This window comes from Gobio gobio, assembly GCF_949357685.1.
Source record: "Gobio gobio genome assembly, chromosome: 2".
NCBI lineage: Eukaryota > Metazoa > Chordata > Actinopteri > Cypriniformes > Gobionidae > Gobio > Gobio gobio.
This window is the reverse complement of record NC_137098.1, coordinates 62,563,589-62,588,932: the sequence shown is the minus strand read 5'-3', so window position 1 is coordinate 62,588,932 and position 25,344 is coordinate 62,563,589. Positions and strand designations below refer to the sequence as shown.

The window sequence follows — 25,344 nt, the reverse complement described above, 5'->3', positions numbered from 1 at the left end:
GTTACATCATTATAAAAGTAACTAATTACCAGGGAAAGTAACTACTGTATTACTTTTTTTTTTTTCTTCAAATGTTCAAATTTGTCAAATAACTTGGATTCCCCCAATATTAGATGTTAAATGAATGAATTGGACACTAAATTATAAATTATAAAACATTGTACATTAATGTACACTATTGTAATGTTCTCCAGGAAAAAAATGGCATTTGGGGGGTAAAATATGTGTTATTTTGGCAGGGCTGCCTGCTAAAATTCGCATTCCTGGGTCTGTATATCACATAATTGGTCGCTTCAACCCGCGGACATGATAAACAACCCGCGGACTTGGCAACAGTGCAGTTGAGTTCTGTTGACATTTGACAACTAACGTTATGCGTCGCTCCGTTGCTCTGATTGGTTGTAGGTAGGGATGGGCATTTTTGTCAATTTCTCATTTCGATCATCGATAGGTCTCAAAAACGAGTACTCGAGTAATTGGGGGCGGGGCATGTCCGTCATTGAGATAATGAAAATACTGTTATGAAAATGGTTGTTGACAAATAGCTACAAACGTGACATGAAAACGGGTATATGAAAACATGAACATATAAAACAAAAAATAACTGCTAGATTATGATGCATAAATGTCTTTGAAAAAGAAACATCTTTATAAAATGACCGTCTCAAATAACCAAGTCAGTAATATCGAGCATTGCCTTTGAGCTGAAACTGTGAAATAACACCACCCTGCAGAGCTTGCTAGCTGGTTAATAAACTCAACCAAACGCACCCTATATCAATATTAATATGAAGATTATTATGAACCTATTACGACATAAATCAACACAAAAGGACGTGAATGCGCACGTGAACTTCAGCGTGCTAGATTTTACAGCCGAAGGGTTTGAAACGGAACATTTTGAATGCGCTCTTCCCTTAACAACGCTGATACACGGACAACGAAAGCACACAGAAACATTTTATTAAAATCCTGTTCTCATTATAATGCTTTGACAGATTGACTCTGCACATCATGCACTTCATTTTATTATTCATGATCGAGCGTTACAGACATCACTGCGCGTTTTCGAACTCATAGCGAAAAACCAACTTTAAATAAACTAGGTCTACTGTTAAAAAAATACGAGAACAGTATAGCAGTGCTCCATTACTAATATCAATGATTCTGAGAAAGAAATAGCCTATCTGAAAAGAATATGACTGTCTCTAAACCATAATGTCGAGCATGAAATATGCGTTTGAGCTGAAACTGAAGAGAATGAACAGCCGGTATAACGGCAGCGCTTTTCTAGCTTATTAAGCTCAACCAAACGCTTCTTATATTAGATTAATCAGATATAGACAACATAAAAGTAATCTTACAACGTGCATCTGCAGATAAGGACGCGAATGCGCACATGAACTTCACGCGCTAGTCTGAGTGTTCTCGCTAGTTTCTCTGTGGATCAGCTGATACACGGGGAACTAAGCACAGATCATTTACAGCATTCTAATTTCCATCGTGTTTTCATTATAATGCTATGTAGGCTATGACAGATTGGCGCTGCACATCTTGCACTAACCATTCAATGATCTCATGATTCCAGACATCACTGCAGTGCGCGCCTTTATTTCGCCGCGGTCTGGAGGCGTGCTGTAAAACGCTAACCAATCAGACCTCCGCAAAACGATGCAATAACCAATAAAAAAAGAGACAAATATATTTTTTTCAGGGCGATCATCGTTCTCATGATCGATGATCGCTGTCACGTTCGAGTACTCGATTACTCGACCACTGTTGCCCATCCCTAGTTGTAGGTCTATCCAATTGAGGTCTTCCCTGGCTCGGTTGAAACACGCCCCTTAATCACAGCCCAACGGAGCAGTATGAGACTCATATTCTGACTAGAATTGAGTATGACGACGTCAGGCTATGAATGCGTTGGATTCGCTGTGTTTTTGTTGTGTTTTGATGCCGATGTAGGATTGTAAAGCCATGTGCATCAATAGTAACGCGACGTTTGCATAGTTGATGGAAGGCTTGCTCGAGATGCAGAGGTGCTGTGCAGACCGATCGCCTTATGAAAACGAGTATAACGAGAGCATACGACTTTTTGACGACGTTTTTAAAACACAAAATTGCTTGCTGAAAATATATATTCATATTTCAAAATATTTCATGTTTTGTCTGGTCAACTTCATGTCATTTGTAAATATGCATCCTTTCCTGTCATTCAGACCTGCAACACATTTCAAAAAAAGTTGGGACAGTAAAGCATTTACCACTTTGTAATGTTGCCATTCCTTTTCACAACACTTAAAAAACGTTTAGGGACTGAAGACACCAAGTGATGAAGTGTTTCAGGTGTAATTTTGTCCCATTCTTCCTGCAAACAAGTCTTAAGGTGGGCAACAGTACGGGGGCTTCGTTGTCGCATTTTGCGCTTCAAAATGCGCCACACATTCTCTATTGGAGACAGGTCGGGACTGCAGGCAGGCCAGTCAAGTACCCGTACCCTCTTCCTCCGCAGCCAGGACTTTGTAATGTGTGCAGAATGTGGTTTTGCATTGTCTTGTTGAAATATGCATGGACGTCCCTGGAAAAGATGTCTTCTTGAAGGCAGCATATTATGCTCCAAAATCTCTATGTACTTTTCAGCATTAATGGTGCCTTCACAGAAGTGCAAGTTACCTTTGCCAAGGGCACTGAGACAAACCCATACCATGACAGACCCTGGCTTTTGGACTTGTTGCTGGTAACAGTCTGGATGATCCTTTTCTTCTTTGGTCCGGAGCACACGGCGTCCATTCCTCCCAAAAAATACCTGAAATACTGATTCATCTGACCACAGTACACGTTTCCACTGTGTGATGGTCCATCCCAGATGCCTCCGAGCCCAGAGAAGTCAACGGCGCTTCTGGACACTGTTAACATAGGGCTTCCTTTTGGCACAGTACAGTTTTAACTGGCATTTGTGGATGTAACTACGTATTGTGGTAATTGACAAAGGTTTGCCAAAGTAGTCCTGAGCCCATGTGGTGATATCGCTTATAGATGAATGACGATTCTTGATGCAGTGCCGCCTGAGGGATCGGAGATCACGGTTGTTCAGCTTAGGCTTGCGCCCTTGTCCTTTACGCACTGAAATTCCTCCAGATTCCTTGAATCTTTGAATTATGTTATGCACTGTTGAATGTGAAATATCCAAATCTCTTCCTATCTTTCTTTGAGGAACATTGTTTTTAAACATTTCAATAATTTTCTCACGTATTTGTTGGCAAACTGGCGATCCTCGCCCCATCTTTGCTCCTAAAGGATTAGACCTTTCTTGGATGCTGCTTTTGTACCAAATCATAATTACAATCACCTGTTGACATCACCTGTTTCAAATCACATCATTATTTAACCATTTTACCTCATTACTAGCCCTAAATTGCTCCTGTCCCAACTTTTTTTGAAATGTGTTGCAGGTCTGAATGACAGGAAAGGATGCATATTTACAAATGACATGAAGTTGACCAGACAAAACATGAAATATTTTGTGTTCATATTGTCTGCAATGAAATACAAGTCAAAGTAAATTTAGAAATCACTTTTTCTGATTTGGGGTTGTAATTTACAGATAAAAACTGTCCTCACGGACAGCAAAATTCTGTTAAAAAGCAGGCAAAGGCTCTGTTAAAGTAGGCCTAAGATAGACGCAGACATGGAGCTGCTTTTTTCTATCACAGGAAGGTGTAACCAACACAACTCAAAGACACATCTTCCCTGCATGCTATTCTGTCTCCTTCCCTCGGTTTAAGACGAACAATCCCAGCTGAGGGGAAGAGGAAGAGTCTGAGGAGTGTGGTTTGTTTTCTCAGCGCTCTGTACGGGGTCCTGGGGTTCACAGATGCTCTGCAGGGGTCTGGGTGGACCTTCCTAAGCCTGTCTGATCCTGCTCTCCAGAACCTCTTTCAAAGACATGACCACAACCAGATGGATCTGCTCTATTTTTTCCCCAAGCGTGTTTATTGTTACAGTTGTAGGCTTTGAGGAGTCGGTGTGTTTGAAGGCATTGCAGAGCTGCGCTTCATTCCAATGCAGGTCACTAGTTTTCTGTACAGTATAGTGAGATTTTTTGGGGGGGGGAGATGTAAATAGTATGGATTAAAATATAATATATGGTCAATTTTATTTGTTCACACTTCAGATTAGGGTCCAATTCTCACTATTAACTAAGACTTTTGCCTCAGCTCCTAATTACGGCTTATTAAGAGTTAGTAAGATAGTTGTTAAAGGGGTCCTTGATTAGGATTTCACTTTTTTAAACCTTAGTGTGTAATGTTGCTGTTTGAGCATAAACTGCAAAGTTACGACACTCACAGTTCAAAGCAAAGTGAAATATTTTCTTTTACAGAAATCGCTTTTTAAGGACTACAACAAACGGCTGGTAGGGACTACAATGACCTTCTTCCCAGGTTAGTGACATCACTAACCCTAACATTTACATAATCCTGCCACCGGGAACACACAACAAAGGCCATGTTGTGAAGAGGAAGAGTTGTTGTAGCACATTTATGCGTCTGCTCAAGCTGTCGCGTCTCTTTTCACATTTATTGCAATACAGTATGTAACGCAAATGCAATAGCATGTCATAAACGCAAGATGACAACATAAGTTATAACCGTAATTAAACTAAACTATACCTGTTCTTACAACAGTTCCCACACAAGCTATCTATAGATTATCATGACAGAATATGCTAATCAATGACTTGAAGAAGCTCTTCTTGAACGCATCGATTCGCTTCAGAAGGCCTTTATTAACACCCCAGAGCCGCGTGGAGCAGTTATATGACGGGCAGATGCACTTTTTATGGACTTCAAAAACAGAGCAACTATCAATCCAATATTAATGCTTGGATTAGCCTGAATTTTTGTAATATAACTCAGATTTTATTCGTCTAAAAGAAGAATGTCATATACACCTAGGATGACTTGAGGGTGACTAAAATGATGGGCTAATTAAAATTTTTGTGAGAACCATCCCTTTAAATCGAAGTGTGCGCCATTCTCTCCTTTGTTTGACGTCAGATTGTGCGCCGTTATCGCTTCTGTTTACATGAGTGGAGTCTATGCAATGGCGGACGTAGCTTTTAACAACTCTGCTAATAGCGCTTATCACATGTATACAGATACATGCGCAGTTATCTCATTGTATTGCAGAACAGAGGCGCCAGAATGCAATAATACAACATAGTAAGGCAAGTGTGTGAAACTTCAGTCCACTTGGGCCCTGCCCCAGTGTAGTTACCTGTCACTGAGTCCAAAGTAAACTTGCAGAAGGGTTTCACTGAGCCCATGGCATCCCTCAGTGCATCGCTGCCGTGGATGGGACCATGTGGAAATCAGGCAGCTAATCATAGCGTGGTTTTGCGTTTTCATGTGGACAGAGATTTTTTTTAAACCGTGCTTGTGTGGACGCGGTTGTTTTTTAAAATGAAGGAGGAAAAACTCTGGGTATAAAAATACCCGTGTACGTGTGGACTAGGCCTTATTTTACATTTTGTAAAGAGGGGCATTATAGGACCCCTTTAAGTTTAGGTATTGGGTATTAATCCTCAAGCCACCCTCGCATAACAGCCCTTGATCCCGCCCTCGTGGACACATTTGGGCATGAAGGTCACAAGTGTGATTCCAAATTTTTTTTTTAATAAATGTTATATCGCCATCTTTGATAAAATTAATTCTATCAATTTATGCCTTATTTGTGATTTTCGGATATTACTGAATTTATTTACCTCTAAAAGTACATTTTTTTAATGTAAAATATGCTCATTTTTGTTATATTTAATATTTCTTTAACTTAAAGAAAACTTAACTAAAAAACATATCAGCAAGTCCAGAGAGCCAAAACCTAAACATATGGTGACTTTGGTGACATCTGGTGACCCATGATGGTAATAATTTCTTTTTAAAGCTAAAATATCAATAGCCACATGGTAATAGAACTCAATGGCTGCATATGGGCTGAACTCTGTAAACCAATGTTGAACTCTGTAACCCAATGTTATTGGCTCATTTAATTCCTTTGTTTGTGTATGTGTGAGTGACTGTTTTTTATTTAACAAAAATAAAAAACTAAAACTCACTCTGTTATAAGCTCATTCAATGACTTTCAATGCAATGCTTTTGTGGATGTGTGTGTTTTTGCCACATTGAGAATGTTGTACAGGCTCACTCCTTCATTTGTGTGTATGTAAAAATAAAAAAAGCTCAGAATTACAGTTTTTTCCATTCATTCCTATTCCTATGGGTGCCCATTTTTGTCCACGAAGGCGGGATTAAGGACTTCTTCTTTTTTTTTTAAAGCACTTAACATTGTAGAATCGAGTCAAATTTTTTGTGTTCAGGTGGAAAACTTAGGAAAGTAGCCAAGTCTTGTACCGCTCAGATTAAGGAAAGTATTTTTAAAAAAAGAAAGAAAAAAAGATGGCTTTAGGGTTAAGGTATGTGCTTTATATCCTAGTAATATGCATGCTAATAAGAAACCAGTTATTATTGAGTCTTTACTTAACACAAGTAAAGACTTTGTGTCTACGAACACAAATAAAGTTAAATACAATATGATATAATGCTTTCCATACATATTGTAGTTTTTCCTGTTAGAATTGTTTAAAAAAACGATATTGTAATATATTGATATTACAAATGTATAATAAAAAATATTGACAACATGACATACTTGTAAAGTATGGTAGAGTATTATTGGGTTTTAAGGTGGTGTCCGTGTTACAGTGTGATTATACATTTAAGTACTAATTAATAATGATTAACTACATGAACTTACTATATTTAGGGTTAGTTGTATGTAATTATGCATAATTTATAATTATTACTACAGTAACTACGTGTAACAAGGACACCGTAATATAAAGTGTTACCAATTATTGTTAAATATATGCATTTGGATTTATATAATATGACTGTATAATGTTATTTTGAGAGTTTTGGACCATGAATTTCTGTGCATTGTTAGAAAGCTGCTGATTTCTCAAATTATGGGTAAATGTATATACACTTTTTAGTTGGCTGTTTAATGTGCAAAGTGTAATTGTGGGCTTGTGCGTGTTCTTTTTGACCAAAGACACGTTACTGGATTAACATATTTTGTTGATCCTGGAACAACATTTCTGTCTGAAAATGTAGTCCTAACCCTACCCATAACGTATCCCTAGAGTCAGAGGGAAATGATAGTCCAGTGACCACCACGAGCTGTTCACCGACCAATACTGCCACTAACAAGCCTTTATTTATGGCCTGATTGACTAATTGGAGATAAAACGTTTCATTATTTAACATTTTAAAAAGTTTGGGATCAGTAAGATTTCAGAATGAAATCTCTTCTGCTCACCAAGGCTACATTTATTGAATTGAAGATACATTAAAAACAGCAATATTGCTTTAAATATTATTTTAAACTCTATTTTAATATAATTTAAAATGTAATTTATTTCTGTGATGCCAAGCTGAATGTTCAGCATCATTACTCCAGTATTCAGTCAACATTTCTTACTATTTTCAATGTTAAAAACTGATATGCTTCTTAAAAGTAATATCCAATAACATGCCAATCACTCAGTTATCATGACCGAAAGAGTGATTTGTAAAGTGTAAAAGTCTTTACTGTCACGTTTGATCAATTGAATGCATCCTTACTGAATAGAAGTACTCATTTATTTTCTTTTTTGAAATTTTACTGACCCCAATCATGAAATGTAGTATAATTTTGTTTAAATATTTGCATGCATGGATGATTTTTTTTGTTAACTTTGTATACATAATCTACAAAAATAAAGTCTTGTTTTAATAATTAATATAATTTAAGTATTTACATTATTTCTCCTATCTCCTGCTTTATGACTAAAATGAGGAATTGTGGTCTGCAAAAAAAAAAAAAAAAAGCAAATACATTCAAGATGGAACAACTTTCTTTTGATATACTGTAAGCATTAACCACAGCAGTGCAGTAAAGTGGACAGTTTCACACAAAAACAGTAGCCATTTTGTTTTTTATTATAGCAGGGGTTTTAGTTCTACATGTCTCTTTACGGAGATCATCATCTATTCTACAACAACTGTGACAATTGGCTTTTCATTGCTTCAAAATTAGTGCTCCTAAAGGTATTCCTATACAATTAACACTTCAGTATAAACTCTTCTACTCAAAAGAAAGTCTTTCCAAACATGTGCACAAACGTGTCGACACTGATCTGAGACATTAAGGACTGTGTGTGTGTGTGTGTGTGTCTAACCAGGATAAGGATAAGACAACAGAACAGCCTGTTTGGGTCCAAGCTCTAACTTCTCTAGTGACACCTTGTGATCCACGGCTAGATTCTCTGCATCTGTGGTGGCACGGACCCGAGCCTCGGCCGGCAGGTCGCTGTTCATCAGAGTCATGGTGACAGAGTCATTTCCCCAGTTTAAGGCGACCAGGAAGCGTTCGCTCTGATCCCAGAGGCGGAGAAATGCTAATGAAGTGGGTGAACTGTAAAGGCTGACAAATTCTCCGTGCAGAAGCGATCGCTCTTTTCCTTTCATATCACCGAGTGCTTTAAAGAAGTCACGCACTGCGGTACGCTCTTCCTGTACAGTCTGAGTCAGAGGAACAAAAGCAAGAAACAGAGTATGTGCTTTTAAAATATGCATTTACTAGTGATGTGAACAGAAATTTGAAAATGCGATGATGAAAATGTACCTTTGCCGTTGCGTTGGCATCTTCTGCTTTACTTTCCAAGTCCCACATTGCTTCAAGTTTCTCCTGTATAGGTGAAATTGTCAACTTCATGAATAAAGTAAACGATTATTAACATCTTACTTCATTTTCATTGCATGCTCAACTCACCCCTGTCTTCAGTCCGACCTCATCTCCAGCGCTGAACACAGGTGTGCCGGGCAGGGTGAACAGCAGGGTGTGGAAGAGCCTCAGTGGCACTGCTGGAGATCGGGAAGCCAGAGAGCCCAGAGTCCGTCCACTCAGACTCCAGCCCAGACTCGTCTGCAGGTGACCAGAGTACAGCTTCTGTATGACCTGGGCCTGTTTTACGCCGGGCTCAGCCGGATCCAGCAGTCCCGTCAGGAGCAGGTCAACACCTGAACGGTTCAGCAGGAGAGAGACTTCATCCACAGAGAGACCGGTGACTGATCCCATCAGAGCTCTGAAAGTGATGAGGGAAAATTGTATTTCGAGGAATACATTTCTACACTCAGGATATTCTGGAAGTCTATTGTTTTCTTTCATCTGAATTCACTATCTGTGAGCAGTATCCCATTCTGTCCACCAGGTGTCTCTGTTTTACTAAATAAACTGAGTTCTGACCCCATTTAGTTCTTTACTAACCACAAGCACATACGTTTTTTTGGTCCCGTCAGTTTGGTTGAATATGCCTTGAATAGACGGCCAGGCGTCTGTGTTTGCGATGTCCGCCAGCTGAGACAAGAAGATGCCATCCACCCCCTTACTGAGCCAGTACACGCATGCTTCCTACAATTAAACCATAGAATGGATCAAATAATTAATAGAGTACTGAATAATAATGACATAACTCATAGTAGTAAAACAAACTTTTAGTTTCCATTAACACTACCGTTCACAAGTTTAGGGTCAGTAAGAATTATTTGATAGAATTTCTTCTGCTCACCAAGGCTGCATTTATTTGATAAAAAATACAGAGAAAAAAATTTGATTTTATAGATTTTCTTCCTATAATTGCAAAGCCGAATTTTCAGCAGCCCATTCAGTGTCATGTGTTCCTTCAGAAATCATTCTAAAGGCATCTTTACTAAGCAAACGCAGCACAGAAACCAAATCTGAAGCGGCATAAAAATCACAAAAAGGAGCATACACAGACCGTTTAATGCTTCACTGAAATGGCATAAATGCATTTACACAGGAATTAAAATCGCGGGAAACAATGCTTTGAACATTACTATTTTAAAACTACCGTTTTAACAAAGTGTTATAAAAAAAATAATGAAATACTAAATAAAAATACGGAATTTTACATTAATTTCCTCTGCGTGCTATACATACAGGCGCTTGTCATAATTCTCTACTGATAGGCTATTGTAAGCTACGGTATAGTTATTTTATATTTCTTAATAAAATTGTGACCGATGGAACAAATAAAGAAATTATGAATTATTACACCGGGTAACGTTAGATCACCGCAGGATGAAAAGTGGTGGAAAGTTTTTTCAAAGAGCCAGAGAGTCACTTAGGAGAAGTCACAACAAGTGAACAATGATAGTGTTTCAGGTAGGACAGCAGATATATCAGAAAATATTGTTTTCAAAGGGATTATTTTTGGAATGTAACATAAAAATGCACAATCACAGTGACGGCGACTGGGTTAAAGGGATAGTTCACCCAAAAATAAAAATTTGCCCATAATTTACTCGCCCTCAAGTCATCCTAGGTGTATATGACATTCTTCTTTCAGTTATATTACAAAAGTTCAGGCTAATCCAAGCATTAGAATTTGATTTATAGTTGCTCTGTTTTTGAAGTCCATAAAAAGTGCATCTGTCATATAACTGCTCCACACGGCTCTGGGGTGTTAATAAAGGCCTTCTGAAGCGAATCGACGCGTTTGTGTAAGAAAAATATTAATATTTAAAACTTTATCAAGTTAACTTTCGACCGACCGCATTCTGTGGAAAAGTGTTGGATGTTGAAAGTGAAACTCAAGATGCGTCCGTGACGTCATGACGAGCGGACCTGGTCGCGTTAGTTTTTCGATCGGCAGGGGAACTTTCAACCATTTTTCCATAAATTGAACACGGAAGGCGGTCGGCTGAAAGTTTACTTTATAAAGTTTTAAATATGGATATTTTTCTTACACAAACGCATCGATTAGCGTCATCCACTTCCACCTGGGGTCCGATCTTAATACCAGGTGCAAACAGCTGATTTGATACTCAAGAAACATTTCTTATTATTATCAATGTTGCAAATGGTTGTGCTGCCTAATATTGTTGTGTAAACTGTGATTTTCAGGATTCTTTGAGGAATAGAGTTCAAAAGAACAGCATTTACTACGTCTTTACTGACACCTATAAAAAGTGACCCCAATCTTTTGAACAGTAGTGCATATTGCTATGCTGATATCAGAAGAAAAATATTACTCTAATATCAGGAGATATGTCCTTCCCTGCTTGGCCTCTTTAAACATCTCAAAATCTTGTTGTCTTTTCTCTCACAAACTGACCAGCCCATCAATAAATCTACCCCGTTCCTGTCAGCACTTACTCGGAGTCGCTCAGCAACAGTAGCGGCATTGTTGAACCAGGCTGCAACTCCTTCATAATTGGGTGTTAGATCCAGCACTATGGACATTCCTGAGAGGGAGAGAGGAAAACAAGGAGAGGAGGAGGAGGAGGAGGAGGGGGGAGTTAACAAACCAGAATGCTTTTAAATGATCTTTCCTGACAAAACCAAAAGCCTAATGTTTGTCTTGTATGAGGCCTTCATTTAAAGGCATATGGCTTTATTTGCTGGAAACCACAGGGATGTTCTTCCGAAATCTGTGTTTGACTAGGCTGTGTTTACACTGCAAGTCTTAATGCACAGATCCCATCTTTTGACCATCTCCAATTCTTTGGCCCACCTGTTTACATTCACTTTAGACACGACTGGTATCCGATATCTGTGTTTTTGTTCATTCCTGCCCAAAATGATTGCCGGTAACCGATTAACTATGCACATGGTAGAGCCTCTGGTTTTGAATGGTCGTGCTATTGCAATTGTTTATATCATTCATGTCAGGTGGCCATGATTATTTGCCAGCATAGACACAGCTGTCATGAATGTTTTGCAGCGCATGAAAATACACAATCAATTTTGTTTATTATTTTATCTACAGCTCATTAGATCTAGGATTCTGAAGTGAAATAAAGTAGCCATGTAAGATTACTTCTTTTTTTTTGTATGATTATGAATGAATTAACGAGAGAGAGTGAGAGAGATATCGAGGGTGTGAGTGAGTAGCCTTACTAGTTAAGGTTGTTGGTTTAATTACAGCAAAGTTGTCACCTCATCGCTGAGAAAATATACGCCTGGTTTCAGACAGGTCTTAAATTAAACCAGGATTAGGCCTTCGTTCAATTGGGGCATTTAAGTAGCTTTTATAAACATGCCTTAGAAAAAAAACATCACTGATGTGCATCTTGAGACAAAACAATGGCACTGAATTAATTTAAGATATGTCAGTGCATTATGCTTTCAGTTAAAACAGTCTGAGACTAGCTTATTTTGAGACTAGCCGGGGGTGTATGTAGTGAAGCTGTTTTATTTATAAAACTCACAGGGCATAGGTTGAAAATCAGTTCCTGAATGTTTCTGGCGCAATTTCTTTCCTTTATAAAGTTTCCACCTCAATAAAAATTCTGTGAGCGAGCGCATACAGGCACATCTGCTTCAGAATACAACATTAAAAAGCTCTCTTTGTGTCATCCTCGCCTTGTGGTGGCTTGGAATTCAAAGAGGAATCAGATATTATGGGGCGGCTGTCCAGATATTAGATCTGATTTAAAACCACATTTGGAAGTTGAAATCGGATGCAAAACAAATGTTATTTTTGTGTTTACACGTGTGCAACAAATTCCGATCTTTGTCAGATTTCTTGTGCCAGTGTAAACGCAGCCTTAAGGCCATTACATACTCTGCAAGAACAGAGAAAAAAGTTCTCGCTCCCAAGGCTGCGAGAACAAAATTACGTCATTTTGGTTTGGGAGTTCTCGCAGCTTGTTCCCGACACATCATCTGAGCAGAACTTTCTTCTTGTGGGTGTCCGAGAACTATTGTGTGATTGGTCAGAACTGTAAAGTGGGCGGGGTTAATGCGGAGAAACGGAAATGTTCGGCATCTGCTTTTCTCGTGAAGTATGGAATGTCATGGCCAGAACGAACTTTGTTCTTGCTACCTCGAGAAAACGAACACATTTCTTTGTTCTTGTGGAGTATGTGCCAAGCTTTAGTGTGTCATTTCCAAGCCAGTCCTCCATGTTGTCACTGAAATGGTACAATGTTTTTTTTTGTTCTTTTTTTTTTTTTTTTTTATTAAAGGGTTAGTTCACCCAAAAATGAAAATTCTGTCATTAATGACTTACCCTCATGTCGTTCGACACCCGTCAGACCTCCGTTCATCTTCGGAACAGAAATGAAGATATTTTAGTTGAAATCTGATGGCTCTGAAAGGCCTCCATTGGCTCAATGGCACGGTTCACTCTCAAGACCCTTAAAAGGCACTAAAGACGTCGTTACAAAGTCCATCTCACTACAGTGGTTCTAAAATAACTTTATGAATCGGCGACAATAGTTTTTGTGCGCAAAAAACCCTAAATAACGACTTACATAGTGATGAAGATTTCAAAACACGGCCTCATGAAGCTTCGAAGCGTTATGAATCAGTGAGTCGAATAAGCGGTTTGAATCGCCAAATTTCAGCAGTTTGGCGGTTTGACACGCGATCCGAATCATCATTCGACTCACTGATTCATAACGCTTCAAAGCTTCATGAGGCCGTGTTTTGAAATCGTCATCACTATATAAGTCGTTATTTAGGGGTTTTTTTGCGCACAAAAACTATTGTCGCCGATTCATAAAGTTATTGTAGAACCACTGTAGTGAGATGGACTTTGTAACGACGTCTTTAGTGCCTTTTAAGGGTCTTGAGAGTGTAACGTGCCATTGAGCCAATGGAGGCCTTTCAGAGCCATCAGATTTCAACTAAAATATCTTCATTTGTGTTCTGAAGATGAACGGAGGTCTGACGAGTGTCGAACGACATGAGGGTAAGTAATTAATGACAGAATTTTCATTTTTGGGTGAACTAACCCTTTAAGCAACTCTGCATTGTGCCCAAGCAGAATTTCCTCTTGGGGACAATAAAGTTAACTAACTATCTAACTAACTACAATATCTATCTATGAACTGCCAGGGGAACATACAGATTGTTTGTGAGGAGACAAAGTTTTGTATTCTGTTTATTTTTATATATTTCAAATTAAATAAAGGAGTAGTCATGGAAACTATCTATGTATATAATGATGATTACATCATTTATATATTGTGAGATATATTGTTTTTGTACATATATCTTCATGGATTTATATCCATTGACTTACTTTGTGATTCAGTATGTGAATTTAATACTTTATATACATAAATATACACATTATATATATTATTGTTTTATTTTCTTAAAATCTTTTTTATATATATTTTTAATTTGATTTAATTCCTTTTCCTTTTCTTGTGCTGTTTAAAAAATGTTTAGACTACTTGTCATAGTCTGGCTTGGTTGATCATGTTATCTATGTAACAATGTGACTCTTTAAATCAAGATGGCTCCTGCTCTAATCATCGTAAGCTTGGCATTGACAAAGGTCACATGTGACTGAAACGTTTGCCCTTTACTCAGTAAAGCATTGTTTTTTATCTCGCTATTAATGACTTCTTCTTTGGTAGAGTGTGTGAACTCTCTCTTGAAGTTTCAAATTAAATTTTTTGGAATCTCTACACTGTCAGGTTTCGTATAGATTTTAAAAATTGGATGCTTACTTATAAGGCTTTGCATGGTCTGGCACCAGATTTTTTATCAGAACTTTTAATTGTTTACAGTCCAATGCGTGATCTCCGTTCCTCTGACTCTGGCCTTCTAACTGTTCCCTCAACTCGCTTGCGCTCTATGGGTGACCGGGCTTTTTCTTCCCTTGCTCCAAAACTCTGGAACTCTTCAATATGAGATTAGCCATGCGGAATCTGTTAGTGTTCTTAAATCTCTTCTTAAAACTCACTTTTTTAGACTTGCGTATATGTGATTTCATAGTTTCTATTAGTATATTGTATTTTTGTACATCTGGTTTATGTTTGTAGTATGTTTAGTATTTTTTTGTGTCTTTGAGAAGTTGCATTTTAAGGCGCTATATAAAATAAAGTTCATTATTATTATTATTCAATATAAGAAAATAGTTCAAATAAAGTTGAAAATGAAGCTAATTGTATGAAAAAACAATTATGCCACATAGTCAGGCTAAGAGGTCAGAGGTTAAACTGACAGCTCACTGTTATTTCAGACATCCTTCCTCTAAAAGGTCTATTCCAGTGGCCTATTTTGTGATTTCAAAATAGATCAATATGTGACGTGGCTGATATTTTATTTTGAAAACCTGCAAAGCAAACAAGTGAGGTCACCTTTTCTATGAGCTCGGTCCAACAGAGAAGTCAGCTGGCTTTCAGAGCCAAATTCAGGGTTAATGGAAGTTAGATCCAGTGTGCTTGGATGGTCTGCTTGCACGGTGTGTATCGGACCCAAAACAAGCCCCTTCACCTTCATCTGGTTCAGATAGTCCAGCTTGTCCTCCACTCCTACAGACAGAATGACAGTTAGAAACGTTAAAAAGAAGAAGAGGAAGTGAATGATCAGTTAAGGCGCTTCCTTTTACTCCAGCCACAGACCTCAGAGCGGTCTTTTAATTATTAATCTGCTTTGATTGTATAACCACAGTACTGTGAACACCTGAAGATATCAGGGTTTAAGGTCACTGTACTTGATTATCTTAATGTAGTCTACTCTCATGTGTGTGAGAGTGTGATTACTTGTGCAATATCACGATTACAAACTCAGCCAAAGTTGTGTTGAGAGCAGTAATGTGATGAGAGGGCAGAATCCTGCGCAGATCAGCACATGCTTCCTCACATGAGGGAGTCACAAGACAGTCAGTCAGTTTTAGCTTAGCTACAGCATCAGCAAATCTGCCAGTTTTTATCAAAACAAAGAGCCAAGGACTTTCATGTACTTGATGCCTATTGTCTGATTTGTTTATTAAGACGTATATGATTTTCATCAAGAGCGTATGAAGTTGAGAGATGATGGCAAGATGTGTTCCCATTTCTTTTTAATGATTAACACAAATGATAAGCATATGACATTAAATGGAGACACTCACCTTTCAGTCCATTGTCAGTGAAAGCATTGACGTCAGATATCTGGTACAGAAGACCTTCGTTCCACCAGTTCATCTCAGGAATGGGTTTACAGCGTGGAGCCTGTACTATGATCATTATCGCTCCGGCTAACATGCCAACCCAGCCGAGCCAGAACAGAACCAGCAAGGCCCACCGAGTCCGGACCCACCTGAAGAAAATATGCAGTGTTTATCAGAGATACATACATACATTGAATCATTCAGTCAAAAGATTCATTTAAAACACTGATTCATCCAGTAAAAAAAAACAAGTGAAGTATTTACGAGGGAGTCATTGAATCATTCATGCAAACCGACTTTAAAAAAAAAAAAATATTCATTCAAATTAATTAAACATTTCAAATAGACTGCATCAATTGACATTTTGTCAGAACCTCTAGTAAATTACAATCTCTATTTGAAACACACACAAAAAAATCTTAATTCACAATTTATCCAGAATCGTGCAGCTCTAATACCAATAACGTTAGATAGATGGATGGATGGATAGATACCCAGTTGTACCGGCGACTTTCATTAACTCCTCTTTGGAGAGGCCCGTAAATTTGACCTCTGTATCCTCGGGCACTTTGACCTTTACGCTGCCGTTTTTTTCTGTGCCTGTCGGAGTTTCTCCGGTCATCGGTTGCTTTTCCTGATCCATCTCGTTCAGTTCGACGTCCTTCATGTCGTCGTCTTTATTCATGTTTGACAGTGATTTCAGTGCTGTCTGTATAACGGAAAATTGTGATTAAGTTAGCTAGTAATCGAAACAACTGACGCCAAAAGCAGCATATAGGCTCTAAACTATATAGCTGTATTGTAAAAAGCGCTATATAAATAAAGGTGACTTGACCATAGACCTTATGCAGAGCAGCGCCTTGTCGGTTATGATTGAAAGCGAGGCTATGAGGGAAACTTACCGTGTTTTCAATGGCATCAGCTGTAAAAAAAAAATAAAAAAAACTCCTAGATAGATCACTTATAATTTTCCACAGCAACAACACTTTTTATAATAGTACTAACGTACTTGAACGGCACAGCCTCGCTTTCATTTCCGTTATAATCAAAGATGGCGCTGCAGCGATAAGGATTTACGATTAATTGAATTCCAAATTAATCGTAAATGTATTTTTTTAAATTGAAATACAAATATAGCCTATAGAGCTAGCCTACATTATAGAACCTCTAAAAGACTACCTCAAAACAAACAACGGTCTAAATAATGTCAACCACAAAAAAAAGAAAGATTTTAAACGATTATAAAAAAGATTTTTCAAATTTGTTTGAAGAAAACAATATTAGGCTACTTTGTTTTGCACAATTAGGCTATGTTATATATATATATATATATATATATATATATATATATATATATATATATATATATATATACATAAAAGTATGGTATGTTAAACAACTCCAAACACTGAATGATAATAATGAATGAGACATACCTGCAAAAAGAAGAAGCTTCCGTTTCAAGGACTCCCGCTGTTAAACTCTAGATCTGAGACTAGATTTGACGGTCAATCCGGTTTATATAGTGCCGACTTCACTTGCAACCGCCCATTCGCTATCTAAGGAGGAACTCCCATGCATGTAACTGGGAAACTGATAAAACTATGCAACAGTCTTCTGCGACAAATACCATCAAATAACACGCCTTATAATGTAGCTTACTGGATTTACATACTGCTCGAGAAGTTACAGTACAATCACGACTTTAATACAATCATAGTTCCCAAAGAGTTTCCACCTTAAATATCCCCTCCCGGGCGCTTCTTTGAGCCTGAGTTCACTTGAGTGAACTGGAATTCATCCTGCAAACATCCCCATGAGAACAAATCTCTCTTTGATGAAAAAGAAAAGAGCTAAAATCACAGTAATAAAAATGTGCTTACTCATAACTTCCAGGCAGTTTTAAGACTAAACAGCAATAGCCTATTTGTGCAGTACTCAAACTCTATGTATTGCATAACACAATACACCAGCACACAAAGGCAATTGATCAAGATAATGTCTGTTAATAAGAGACTGTAGGTCTATCAAAGTTTTTTTCTTCTTAAAAGTCCTCAAAAACTAGATTGCTCATCCTGGTTGCATGGGTAAAATGTAATATTTTCATTTCATTGTTATACACATATGTAAAAGGTTACAATATTCTTTCAGTTTTGGTTCCGTAAATGTTAAAAAACCACAAGCCACAGTCACTGATGAGCACTTGATGAGTTGTTTTCATGTGAAACATGCTAAAACACAGAGGTTTAATTTTATGTCTGTTTTTCTTTTCTTTTCCAGAGGTTGGTTGTATAAATACACAGCTCTATCCCTTTTACAATACAAGGAGGAGGGAACAACAAAATAAGTGATTTTTAGTGCCACATGACGTACTTTCCATACTTAGCATGGTTGTTGTCTGCTTGACCAACATTGTGCAATGAAGTCCAGTCAGTTTCTTTATCTCGTGACTGTAGTTGTCATTTCAACAATGAACTTTGTACTTCTAACTCTACTGTGCTTCCCTCGTTAGTCCTACAATTTTTATTTTTCCTGAACATTTATGAGATTGTTAAAAAATACTCCTGACAAAAATCTCTCTCCCGCAAAGTAATGTTCACTTTCCCCTCTTAGCCTACCAAGAGAACAATGTGTGAGTGTTTTTCCCATGTGACAGAACAGTATGTTGGCCCCTTCTGCCTCACAGTGAGGAGAATTTCAAACAGTCCTGGGTCACAGGGATTACCAATAATTCTCTCTGCTGGGAAACTGTCTTTTCAAGCTCTGCTTTAAAGCATCCTGTAGTGCTCTAATCTAATCAGCCTGAGATTGTCCATGAATTCCTAAAGATTATTACTTGTTTTATGCTTGCAAAGTTCATAATTTCACTGTTCAAAAGTTTGGGGTCAGTGAGATTTTTCATATTTTTTTTAAAGTCTCTTAAATGCTCAGCATTTATTTGATTATAAATAAATAAAGTAAAACTAGTAATATTGTGAAATATTATTAAAATTTAAAAGAACAGATTTCTATTTGAATATATTTTAAAATGTAATTTATTCATGCAATGCTGCATTTTTCTTGGTTAAAATCGTGGGGCCACCAAGCCCCGTTCACGAGACACGCAGCGACATGATCAGGTGGAGATGGTGGTCCAGTGGGTTAAACCACTGAACTGATACACAGAAGGTTGCTGGTTCTATCCCAGCGGTCACCACCAGTGTGTCCTTGAGCAAGGCACTTTACTCCACATTGCTCCAGGGGGATTGTCCCTGTAATAAGTGCACTGTAAGTCGCTTTGGATAAAAGCGTCTGCCAAATGCATAAATGTAAATGTAAATGATCACACTCATTTTCAGTGGAGGGCTGGTGACTTCCGGCAACACGTGCGACAGAATGTAGGCATGTCAAACGATGCGAGTCACAGACAAAAAAATCAGAAAAAGTAACTTTATGCAAATGAGCAGCAACAGCGGCCCCTAGAATAGTCACCACCTTTTGCCCCACTAGCGTCAACCCTGCCCTCACAAAACAAAAACAGCAGACAGAGTGAATGATATTGTAAAATTACTCTCTGACAGTAGGTTGTCGCTTACAACAGCGAAATAGCATTTCCTCGGTTCTTTGGACATTATTTCCTGAGCGCATTCAAAACATCCGTGAGCGGCGATATGGTCTATAAATATTTCAATATTTTGAGCATTGCGAACAATGAGCTTGCTCTGCCTGGTACAATATTGGCCAAAATAAAAATAAATATATACATACATAACTATTGAGCGTAGCATGTGAATTAGGTCAACCAAGTCATCTTTTGTTGCAAAAAGTATAAAATAATGTTAAACCTTAACCTTAATAAAAATTATTTCTGTCTGTATGCAAAACATACATTCTCAAATAAACAAGGGGACAAAAGGTCAATCTGCTAGCAATCACATTATTCTCCACAGGCCACGGCTGATTGGTTCCTGCTGTATAAGTAGCCAATGAGCTCACTGCTGAACCTTCAAATACTTGGTCAGCTTTTGCTGTAGCAGCCAAGTCAGTGCAGGATAGTAATGAGTTACCAGATCAGTGGGCGTGGTCATAAACTGAGGGCCGTTTTCCACTGTGTTACCTGATTTGTCCACATCACAGTGTGGGTAGGGTTTAGGGTTGGTTTATAAACAGCCATCAGTTTGAAAACACCCCCAAATTTATAAACGCCCACTTTTGTTCCGCTGAGACCTCATACTCGTAGCAGCAGCCAGACTCCGGAGCAGAAGGGCGCCAATAAGCTGGATGTCAACCACCGTAAAATAGAAAGAAGAAGAAGCAGCTGTAGCAGCCATAGATATCCATAGATGTCTTACGGCGGAGTCTCTAACGTCATCACGGCGGCCATCTTGTCACAGGGAGGGCTCTGTGGTACCTGATGATCTGCATGAACACAAATACTCTTATCTCGCTGAAATCTTAACGGATTTACAAATGGTTTGGTTTCTTACAAACGTTAATAACATGGCTATAATTATGGATGCTTGAACAAATTAGGAATCATTATTCATAAGTATGCAGTGTCATAACTACATCTCTGACATTTATAACAAACCAAACCGTTTGAAAATCGGTAGAAAATTGAGCAAGTTATGGTTATTTAAAAAGTGCAAGTACCATTAAAACACAATGTTACGAGTGAGTGAGCTGACCGTGACAAGATGGCCGCCAGGTGCGGACGTTGACCTCCATTGGCCAGCAGCGCGCACGAGACATCTAGCCTTTATTATGGATATCTATGGTAGCAGCAGCACACTTTCAGAAACCCTCCCCCTTCCCCAGCTCCACCTGTATAGATCTGCTACGGGTAATTCATGTGTGCTTCATTGTGCAACAGCGGCATTGCGTATGTATTTGGCAGTAGCAAATCCTGTACTTGCTTTGTAGCAGATCTACTCCGCCAAGACCAAACATATCAACGTTGTCATATCCATTACCATGCCTAACATTTTGAGAGTTGTCTTGACAGAAATAATGTTGTTTCAAAAAACAAAATTTTCAAATAAGTTGAACCCCGTTGAAACATCATTTACCATTATTATGTCCTGCATTTGTATAGCTTGTGTAATTCCAGGGTGTGCAGTGCTCTCTAGTGGGGACTGGGATGATGTTGTGACTGGAATGGCCTTCAACAGCAACACAGGCCAGGGTAAGCTAAATAACAAACTCTTAAGCACAGCACATTCACATTTTAATTATTCACGGTTGATGTCATAGATGTCATTCCTAAATTTAGACCAAAAAGGATTATTTTTGGCCAAATGAATGAATTTTAGGACAGTGTACTCAGTTCTTTTGCAGGTGAGCAGGGGTGAATGCCAAAGGCAAGAGTTCTCTGAGACTGGTCTTCTTATAGGTCCCGTCTGGCTTAGTGAGGTAAACGTCCCATTCAGTGCCAAACTAACACAACACAGGGTTGGAGAGAAGGATAAAAAATTAAAAGAGAAAGGCCATGATGTTCAAAACGTAATGACTGACGAATGTGATAAAATATGAGTGCAGCCATACCTCCATTAACACCTGTCGACAAGCACCACAGGGTCCTACAAAACTATCTTTGATATCACTGTTGGTCAGATGAAAAGAAGGATTCTCAGATATTTTTTTTCTCAGTGATTAAAATGGCAACATTTCAGTATATGGAATTTATGATATACCACGTGACAGCTATGGCTGTAAATCTTCTGTAGCCTTCAGCGACCGCTCTCTGTATCGCAGTTCTCTCCGCACATACGGTAAGGCCATAGGAGGCATTCTCAACATTACAGCCTAAGAACAGATGATGGCGATCAAGATCACTCTTACAAGATGATAAAGAGCTGACTATATCCTCTTGGGACCCATGAATAGACTTTGCCCCTCTGTAGTAGACATTATATTTTTGTGAATTTCTCTGACACCATACATTATCAGTTTTAAGTCTGGATGTCCTGTAAAGAGCTTTTCAGATACCAAATGTTCACCTTCTGCTTGGTCTTGGTCATGACTGACATTCCTTTAGAGATCACATTTAGCACTCTTATAGAAATATGATCGTATTTTGTAATTATAATTTAAATCTGAATCATTTCCAACATCTCAGGAAAATGTTATGGGGTTTCTAATCAAAATATGACTTTCTGTTACAAAACAGTGTCCACTGTCGAGGAGACCAGGACATGTTTATCAGCCATTTTGGGAGACACAACAAGTAAATAGGGAAAGAAATTATATATCAATATTCCTATGAAATATTAGATATTATTATGAAAATGTTGCCAGTTATTAGGCTACATTTCTTTTTTCTACACATGTTACCCCAAGAACACATTTATGTGCAAAATCGATACAGTTTACAGATATAGACAGGCCGTTTACATACTGCATGAAGTAAACGGTATATAAATTCATTCCATTATATCTTTCATAACATAATTGACAATTGCTGTATACAAAGTTTGGGTTTTAAAAAATCCTGAAGCCTAAAAATTGATTGGTGAATGAAAAAAGTCCTGGTGTCCACTAGTGGACATATATGTATATGAATATATATATATATATATATATATATATATTATATATATATATATATATATATATATATATATATATATATATATATATATATATATATATATATATATATATATATGTATATATATATATATATATATATATATATATGTATATATATATATATATATATATATATATATATGTATATATATATATATATATATATATATATGTATATATATATATATTTTTTTTTTTTTTTTTTCTCAAACATTGTAATGACATGAAAAAATAGTCAATACTTTTTTCTGGGTCTCAGGAGGATATGGCAGATAAAAATTGCGGTTGAATCATGTTGCTTCAAAACAAACACGAAGTGCATCTGCTTACCAGTGATAATGGCGCCCCCTGTCGTCAAAATGGCGGCGCCGACTGAAAACCCACTGTACGGACAGTAAGCCATTTCCCGTGCCTTCAAGCATTTTGCCACTAGTTCCGCAACTTAACCAGAACGGTTAACCCATTACAAAACAACAAGAGAGAGAGCAAAACAACGGGACAAAACAAAAGCGCATCAAAACTCAGCTGCATGATAGCCTACTGCTGTTTTATTTACAGAAATGCGCCATACCACACAACTAACGTTAGCTATATTATGGTTGAGGGATGCATATGTTCTGCTTTACTTAATCCACTCCTAAAAGTGGAAGCTCAGGTTACTTACACACGCCAAACATATAGATAACGTGCATTAAATACAAAGCTGCGTCGAGTGTCTATTTTACAATGGATTAAATGTTTACCTACCAGCCATAATAATAAGGGTCTCGTTACGCTGGACTAGATAGTATAATACTTTTGACAGCGTGTTTTTCTTTCTTTCTTTTTTTTCTTCTTCTTCTTCTTTTTTTTTTTTTTTTAAATATAAAGCAGTTTGTTGAACAATTGTTGTTGTTGACTTGCCAGGAATAATGTTATTTTTGGACGGGTGCTGTGACAGGACAACTGACATCGCGCAAGTGTTGCGGGCGGGGAAACAGCCTAACAACCTATCCTAGACCTCCTTGTTAACAACCCTCTCATGCATTATTCAACCAGGAAACAGTTTATTTCAATGGTCCACTTTAGGCATTCTACTAACTAAGTAACCAAATACATGTCATCTAACTCTCATTAGAGTATTAGTAGCCTATACATTTTATTTTGATGCCCCCCAACAGACATAGCCTTTTATGAGTAACTTTGCAACATGTCAAACACCTGACCTAACCAGTCTATACTGCAGTAAACTGATACTCTGAGAGTTGACATGAAGTTGCAGTTACTTATACCTATAGAAAGTCTAAAGTGGACCATCAAAATAAAGTGTAAACTTCATTCATATTGAGGGGAATACATTTTTTTAATTAAGCACTTTTGTTTTTTATTGATGTATTTTGATAGTTACATCTGTTCACATTATAAGATATAGCCTATGTCATGTAAAAAGGACATAAAGACCAGAAAGAAAAGTAGGCTACAGTTGTTAGGCCTGTATAAGTCTGTGTTTTGATTACTTAAAAAGTAGTGTATATATATATATATATATACATTATTAGGAACACCATACTAATACTGTGTTTGACCCCCTTTCGCCTTCAGAACTGCCTTAATTCTACGTGGCATTGATTCAACAAGGTGCTGAAAGCATTCTTTAGAAATGTTGGCCCATATTGATAGGATAGCATCTTGCAGTTGATGGAGATTTGTGGGATGCACATCCAGGGCATGAAGCTCCCGTTCCACCACATCCCAAAGATGCTCTATTGGGTTGAGATCTGGTGACTGTGGGGGCCATTTTAGTTCAGTGAACTCATTGTCATGTTCAAGAAACCAAATTGAAATTATTCGAGCTTTGTGACATGGTGCATTATCCTGCTGGAAGTAGCCATCAGAGGATGGGTACATGGTGGTCATAAAGGGATGGACATGGTCAGAAACAATGCTCAGGTAGGCCGTGGCATTTAAACGATGCCCAATTGGCACTAAGGGGTCTAAAGTGTGCCAAGAAAACATCCCCCACACCATTACACCACCACCACCAGCCTGCACAGTGGTAACAAGGCATGATGGATCCATGTTCTCATTCTGTTTACGCCAAATTCTGACTCTACCATCTGAATGTCTTAACAGAGATGAATGTCTCCAATTTTGGTGAGCTTGTGCAAATTGTAGCCTCTTTTTCCTATTTGTAGTGGAGATGAGTGGTACCCGGTGGGGTCTTCTGCTGTTGTAGCCCATCCGCCTCAAGGTTGTGCGTGTTGTGGCTTCACAAATGCTTTGCTGCATACCTCGGTTGTAACGAATGGTTATTTCAGTCAAAGTTGCTCTTCTATCATTTTGAATCAGTCGGCCCATTCTCCTCTGACCTCTAGCATCAACAAGGCATTTTCGCCACAGGACTGCCGCATACTGGATGTTTTTCCCTTTTCACACCATTCTTTGTAAACCCTGGAAATGGTTGTGCGTGAAAATCCCAGTAACTGAGCAGATTGTGAAATACTCAGACCGGCCCGTCTGGCACCAACCACCATGCCACGCTCAAAATAGCTTAAATCACCTTTCTTTCCCATTCTGACATTCAGTTTGGAGTTCAGGAGATTGTCTTGACCAGGACCACACCCCTAAATGCATTGAAACAACTGCCATGTGATTGGTTGAGATAATTGCATTAATGAGAAATTGAACAGGTGTTCCTAATAATCCTTTAGGTGAGTGTATATATATATATATATATATATATATATATATATATATATATATATATATATATATATATA

The 25,344-nt window shown here is 38.0% G+C and overlaps 2 protein-coding genes across 4 annotated transcripts; both read right to left on the bottom strand.

Moving 5' to 3' along the window:
* Nucleotides 1–7,631: 7,631 nt before the first annotated feature.
* On the bottom strand, nt 7,632–17,935 carry LOC307122501 (amino acid transporter heavy chain SLC3A2-like). Of its 2 annotated transcripts, XM_079810465.1 has the most exons (10): nt 17,452–17,509; nt 16,918–16,937; nt 16,510–16,724; nt 15,977–16,164; nt 15,222–15,395; nt 11,278–11,366; nt 9,380–9,510; nt 8,872–9,184; nt 8,725–8,787; nt 7,714–8,621 (listed from the first exon to the last, which is right to left on the bottom strand). In XM_079810465.1, the coding sequence occupies exons 3-10, from the start codon at nt 16,698–16,700 to the stop codon at nt 8,274–8,276; spliced, it is 1,497 nt and encodes a 498-aa protein (XP_079666591.1). In that variant the 5' UTR covers nt 16,701–16,724; nt 16,918–16,937; nt 17,452–17,509; the 3' UTR covers nt 7,714–8,273. The 2 variants fall into 2 exon arrangements, with proteins under 2 accessions (XP_079666590.1, XP_079666591.1); XM_079810464.1 differs by lacking the exon at nt 16,918–16,937 and having other exon boundaries at nt 7,632–8,621; nt 17,452–17,935.
* Nucleotides 17,936–19,040: 1,105 nt separating this feature from the next.
* Nucleotides 19,041–23,542, bottom strand: LOC307122502 (cytidine deaminase). Of its 2 annotated transcripts, XM_079810466.1 has the most exons (5): nt 23,333–23,542; nt 22,916–23,026; nt 21,688–21,799; nt 21,539–21,596; nt 19,041–21,430 (listed from the first exon to the last, which is right to left on the bottom strand). In XM_079810466.1, exons 1-5 carry the CDS (start codon nt 23,535–23,537, stop codon nt 21,317–21,319), a joined length of 600 nt encoding a protein of 199 aa, XP_079666592.1. In that variant the 5' UTR covers nt 23,538–23,542; the 3' UTR covers nt 19,041–21,316. The 2 variants fall into 2 exon arrangements, with proteins under 2 accessions (XP_079666592.1, XP_079666593.1); XM_079810467.1 differs by lacking the exon at nt 23,333–23,542 and having other exon boundaries at nt 19,047–21,430; nt 22,916–23,134.
* Nucleotides 23,543–25,344: the final 1,802 nt, after the last annotated feature.

Bases quoted from the DNA above. Each gene is read 5' to 3' on its own strand.
- LOC307122501 (XM_079810464.1), bottom strand. From the start codon at position 16,700: ATGAATAAAGACGACGACATGAAGGACGTCGAACTGAACGAGATGGAT. The intron at 8,788-8,871 runs GTGAGTTGAGCA...TCACCTATACAG, and splicing joins AGGTCGGACTGAAGACAGGG to GAGAAACTTGAAGCAATGTG. The intron at 8,622-8,724 runs GTACATTTTCAT...CCTCTGACTCAG, and splicing joins ATGCCAACGCAACGGCAAAG to ACTGTACAGGAAGAGCGTAC.
- LOC307122502 (XM_079810466.1), bottom strand. From the start codon at position 23,537: ATGTCAGTTGTCCTGTCACAGCACCCGTCCAAAAATAACATTATTCCT. The intron at 23,027-23,332 runs GTAGGTAAACAT...GTTCTGGTTAAG, and splicing joins GACCCTTATTATTATGGCTG to TTGCGGAACTAGTGGCAAAA. The intron at 21,800-22,915 runs GTAAGCAGATGC...ATCTGTTCTTAG, and splicing joins AGGGGGCGCCATTATCACTG to GCTGTAATGTTGAGAATGCC.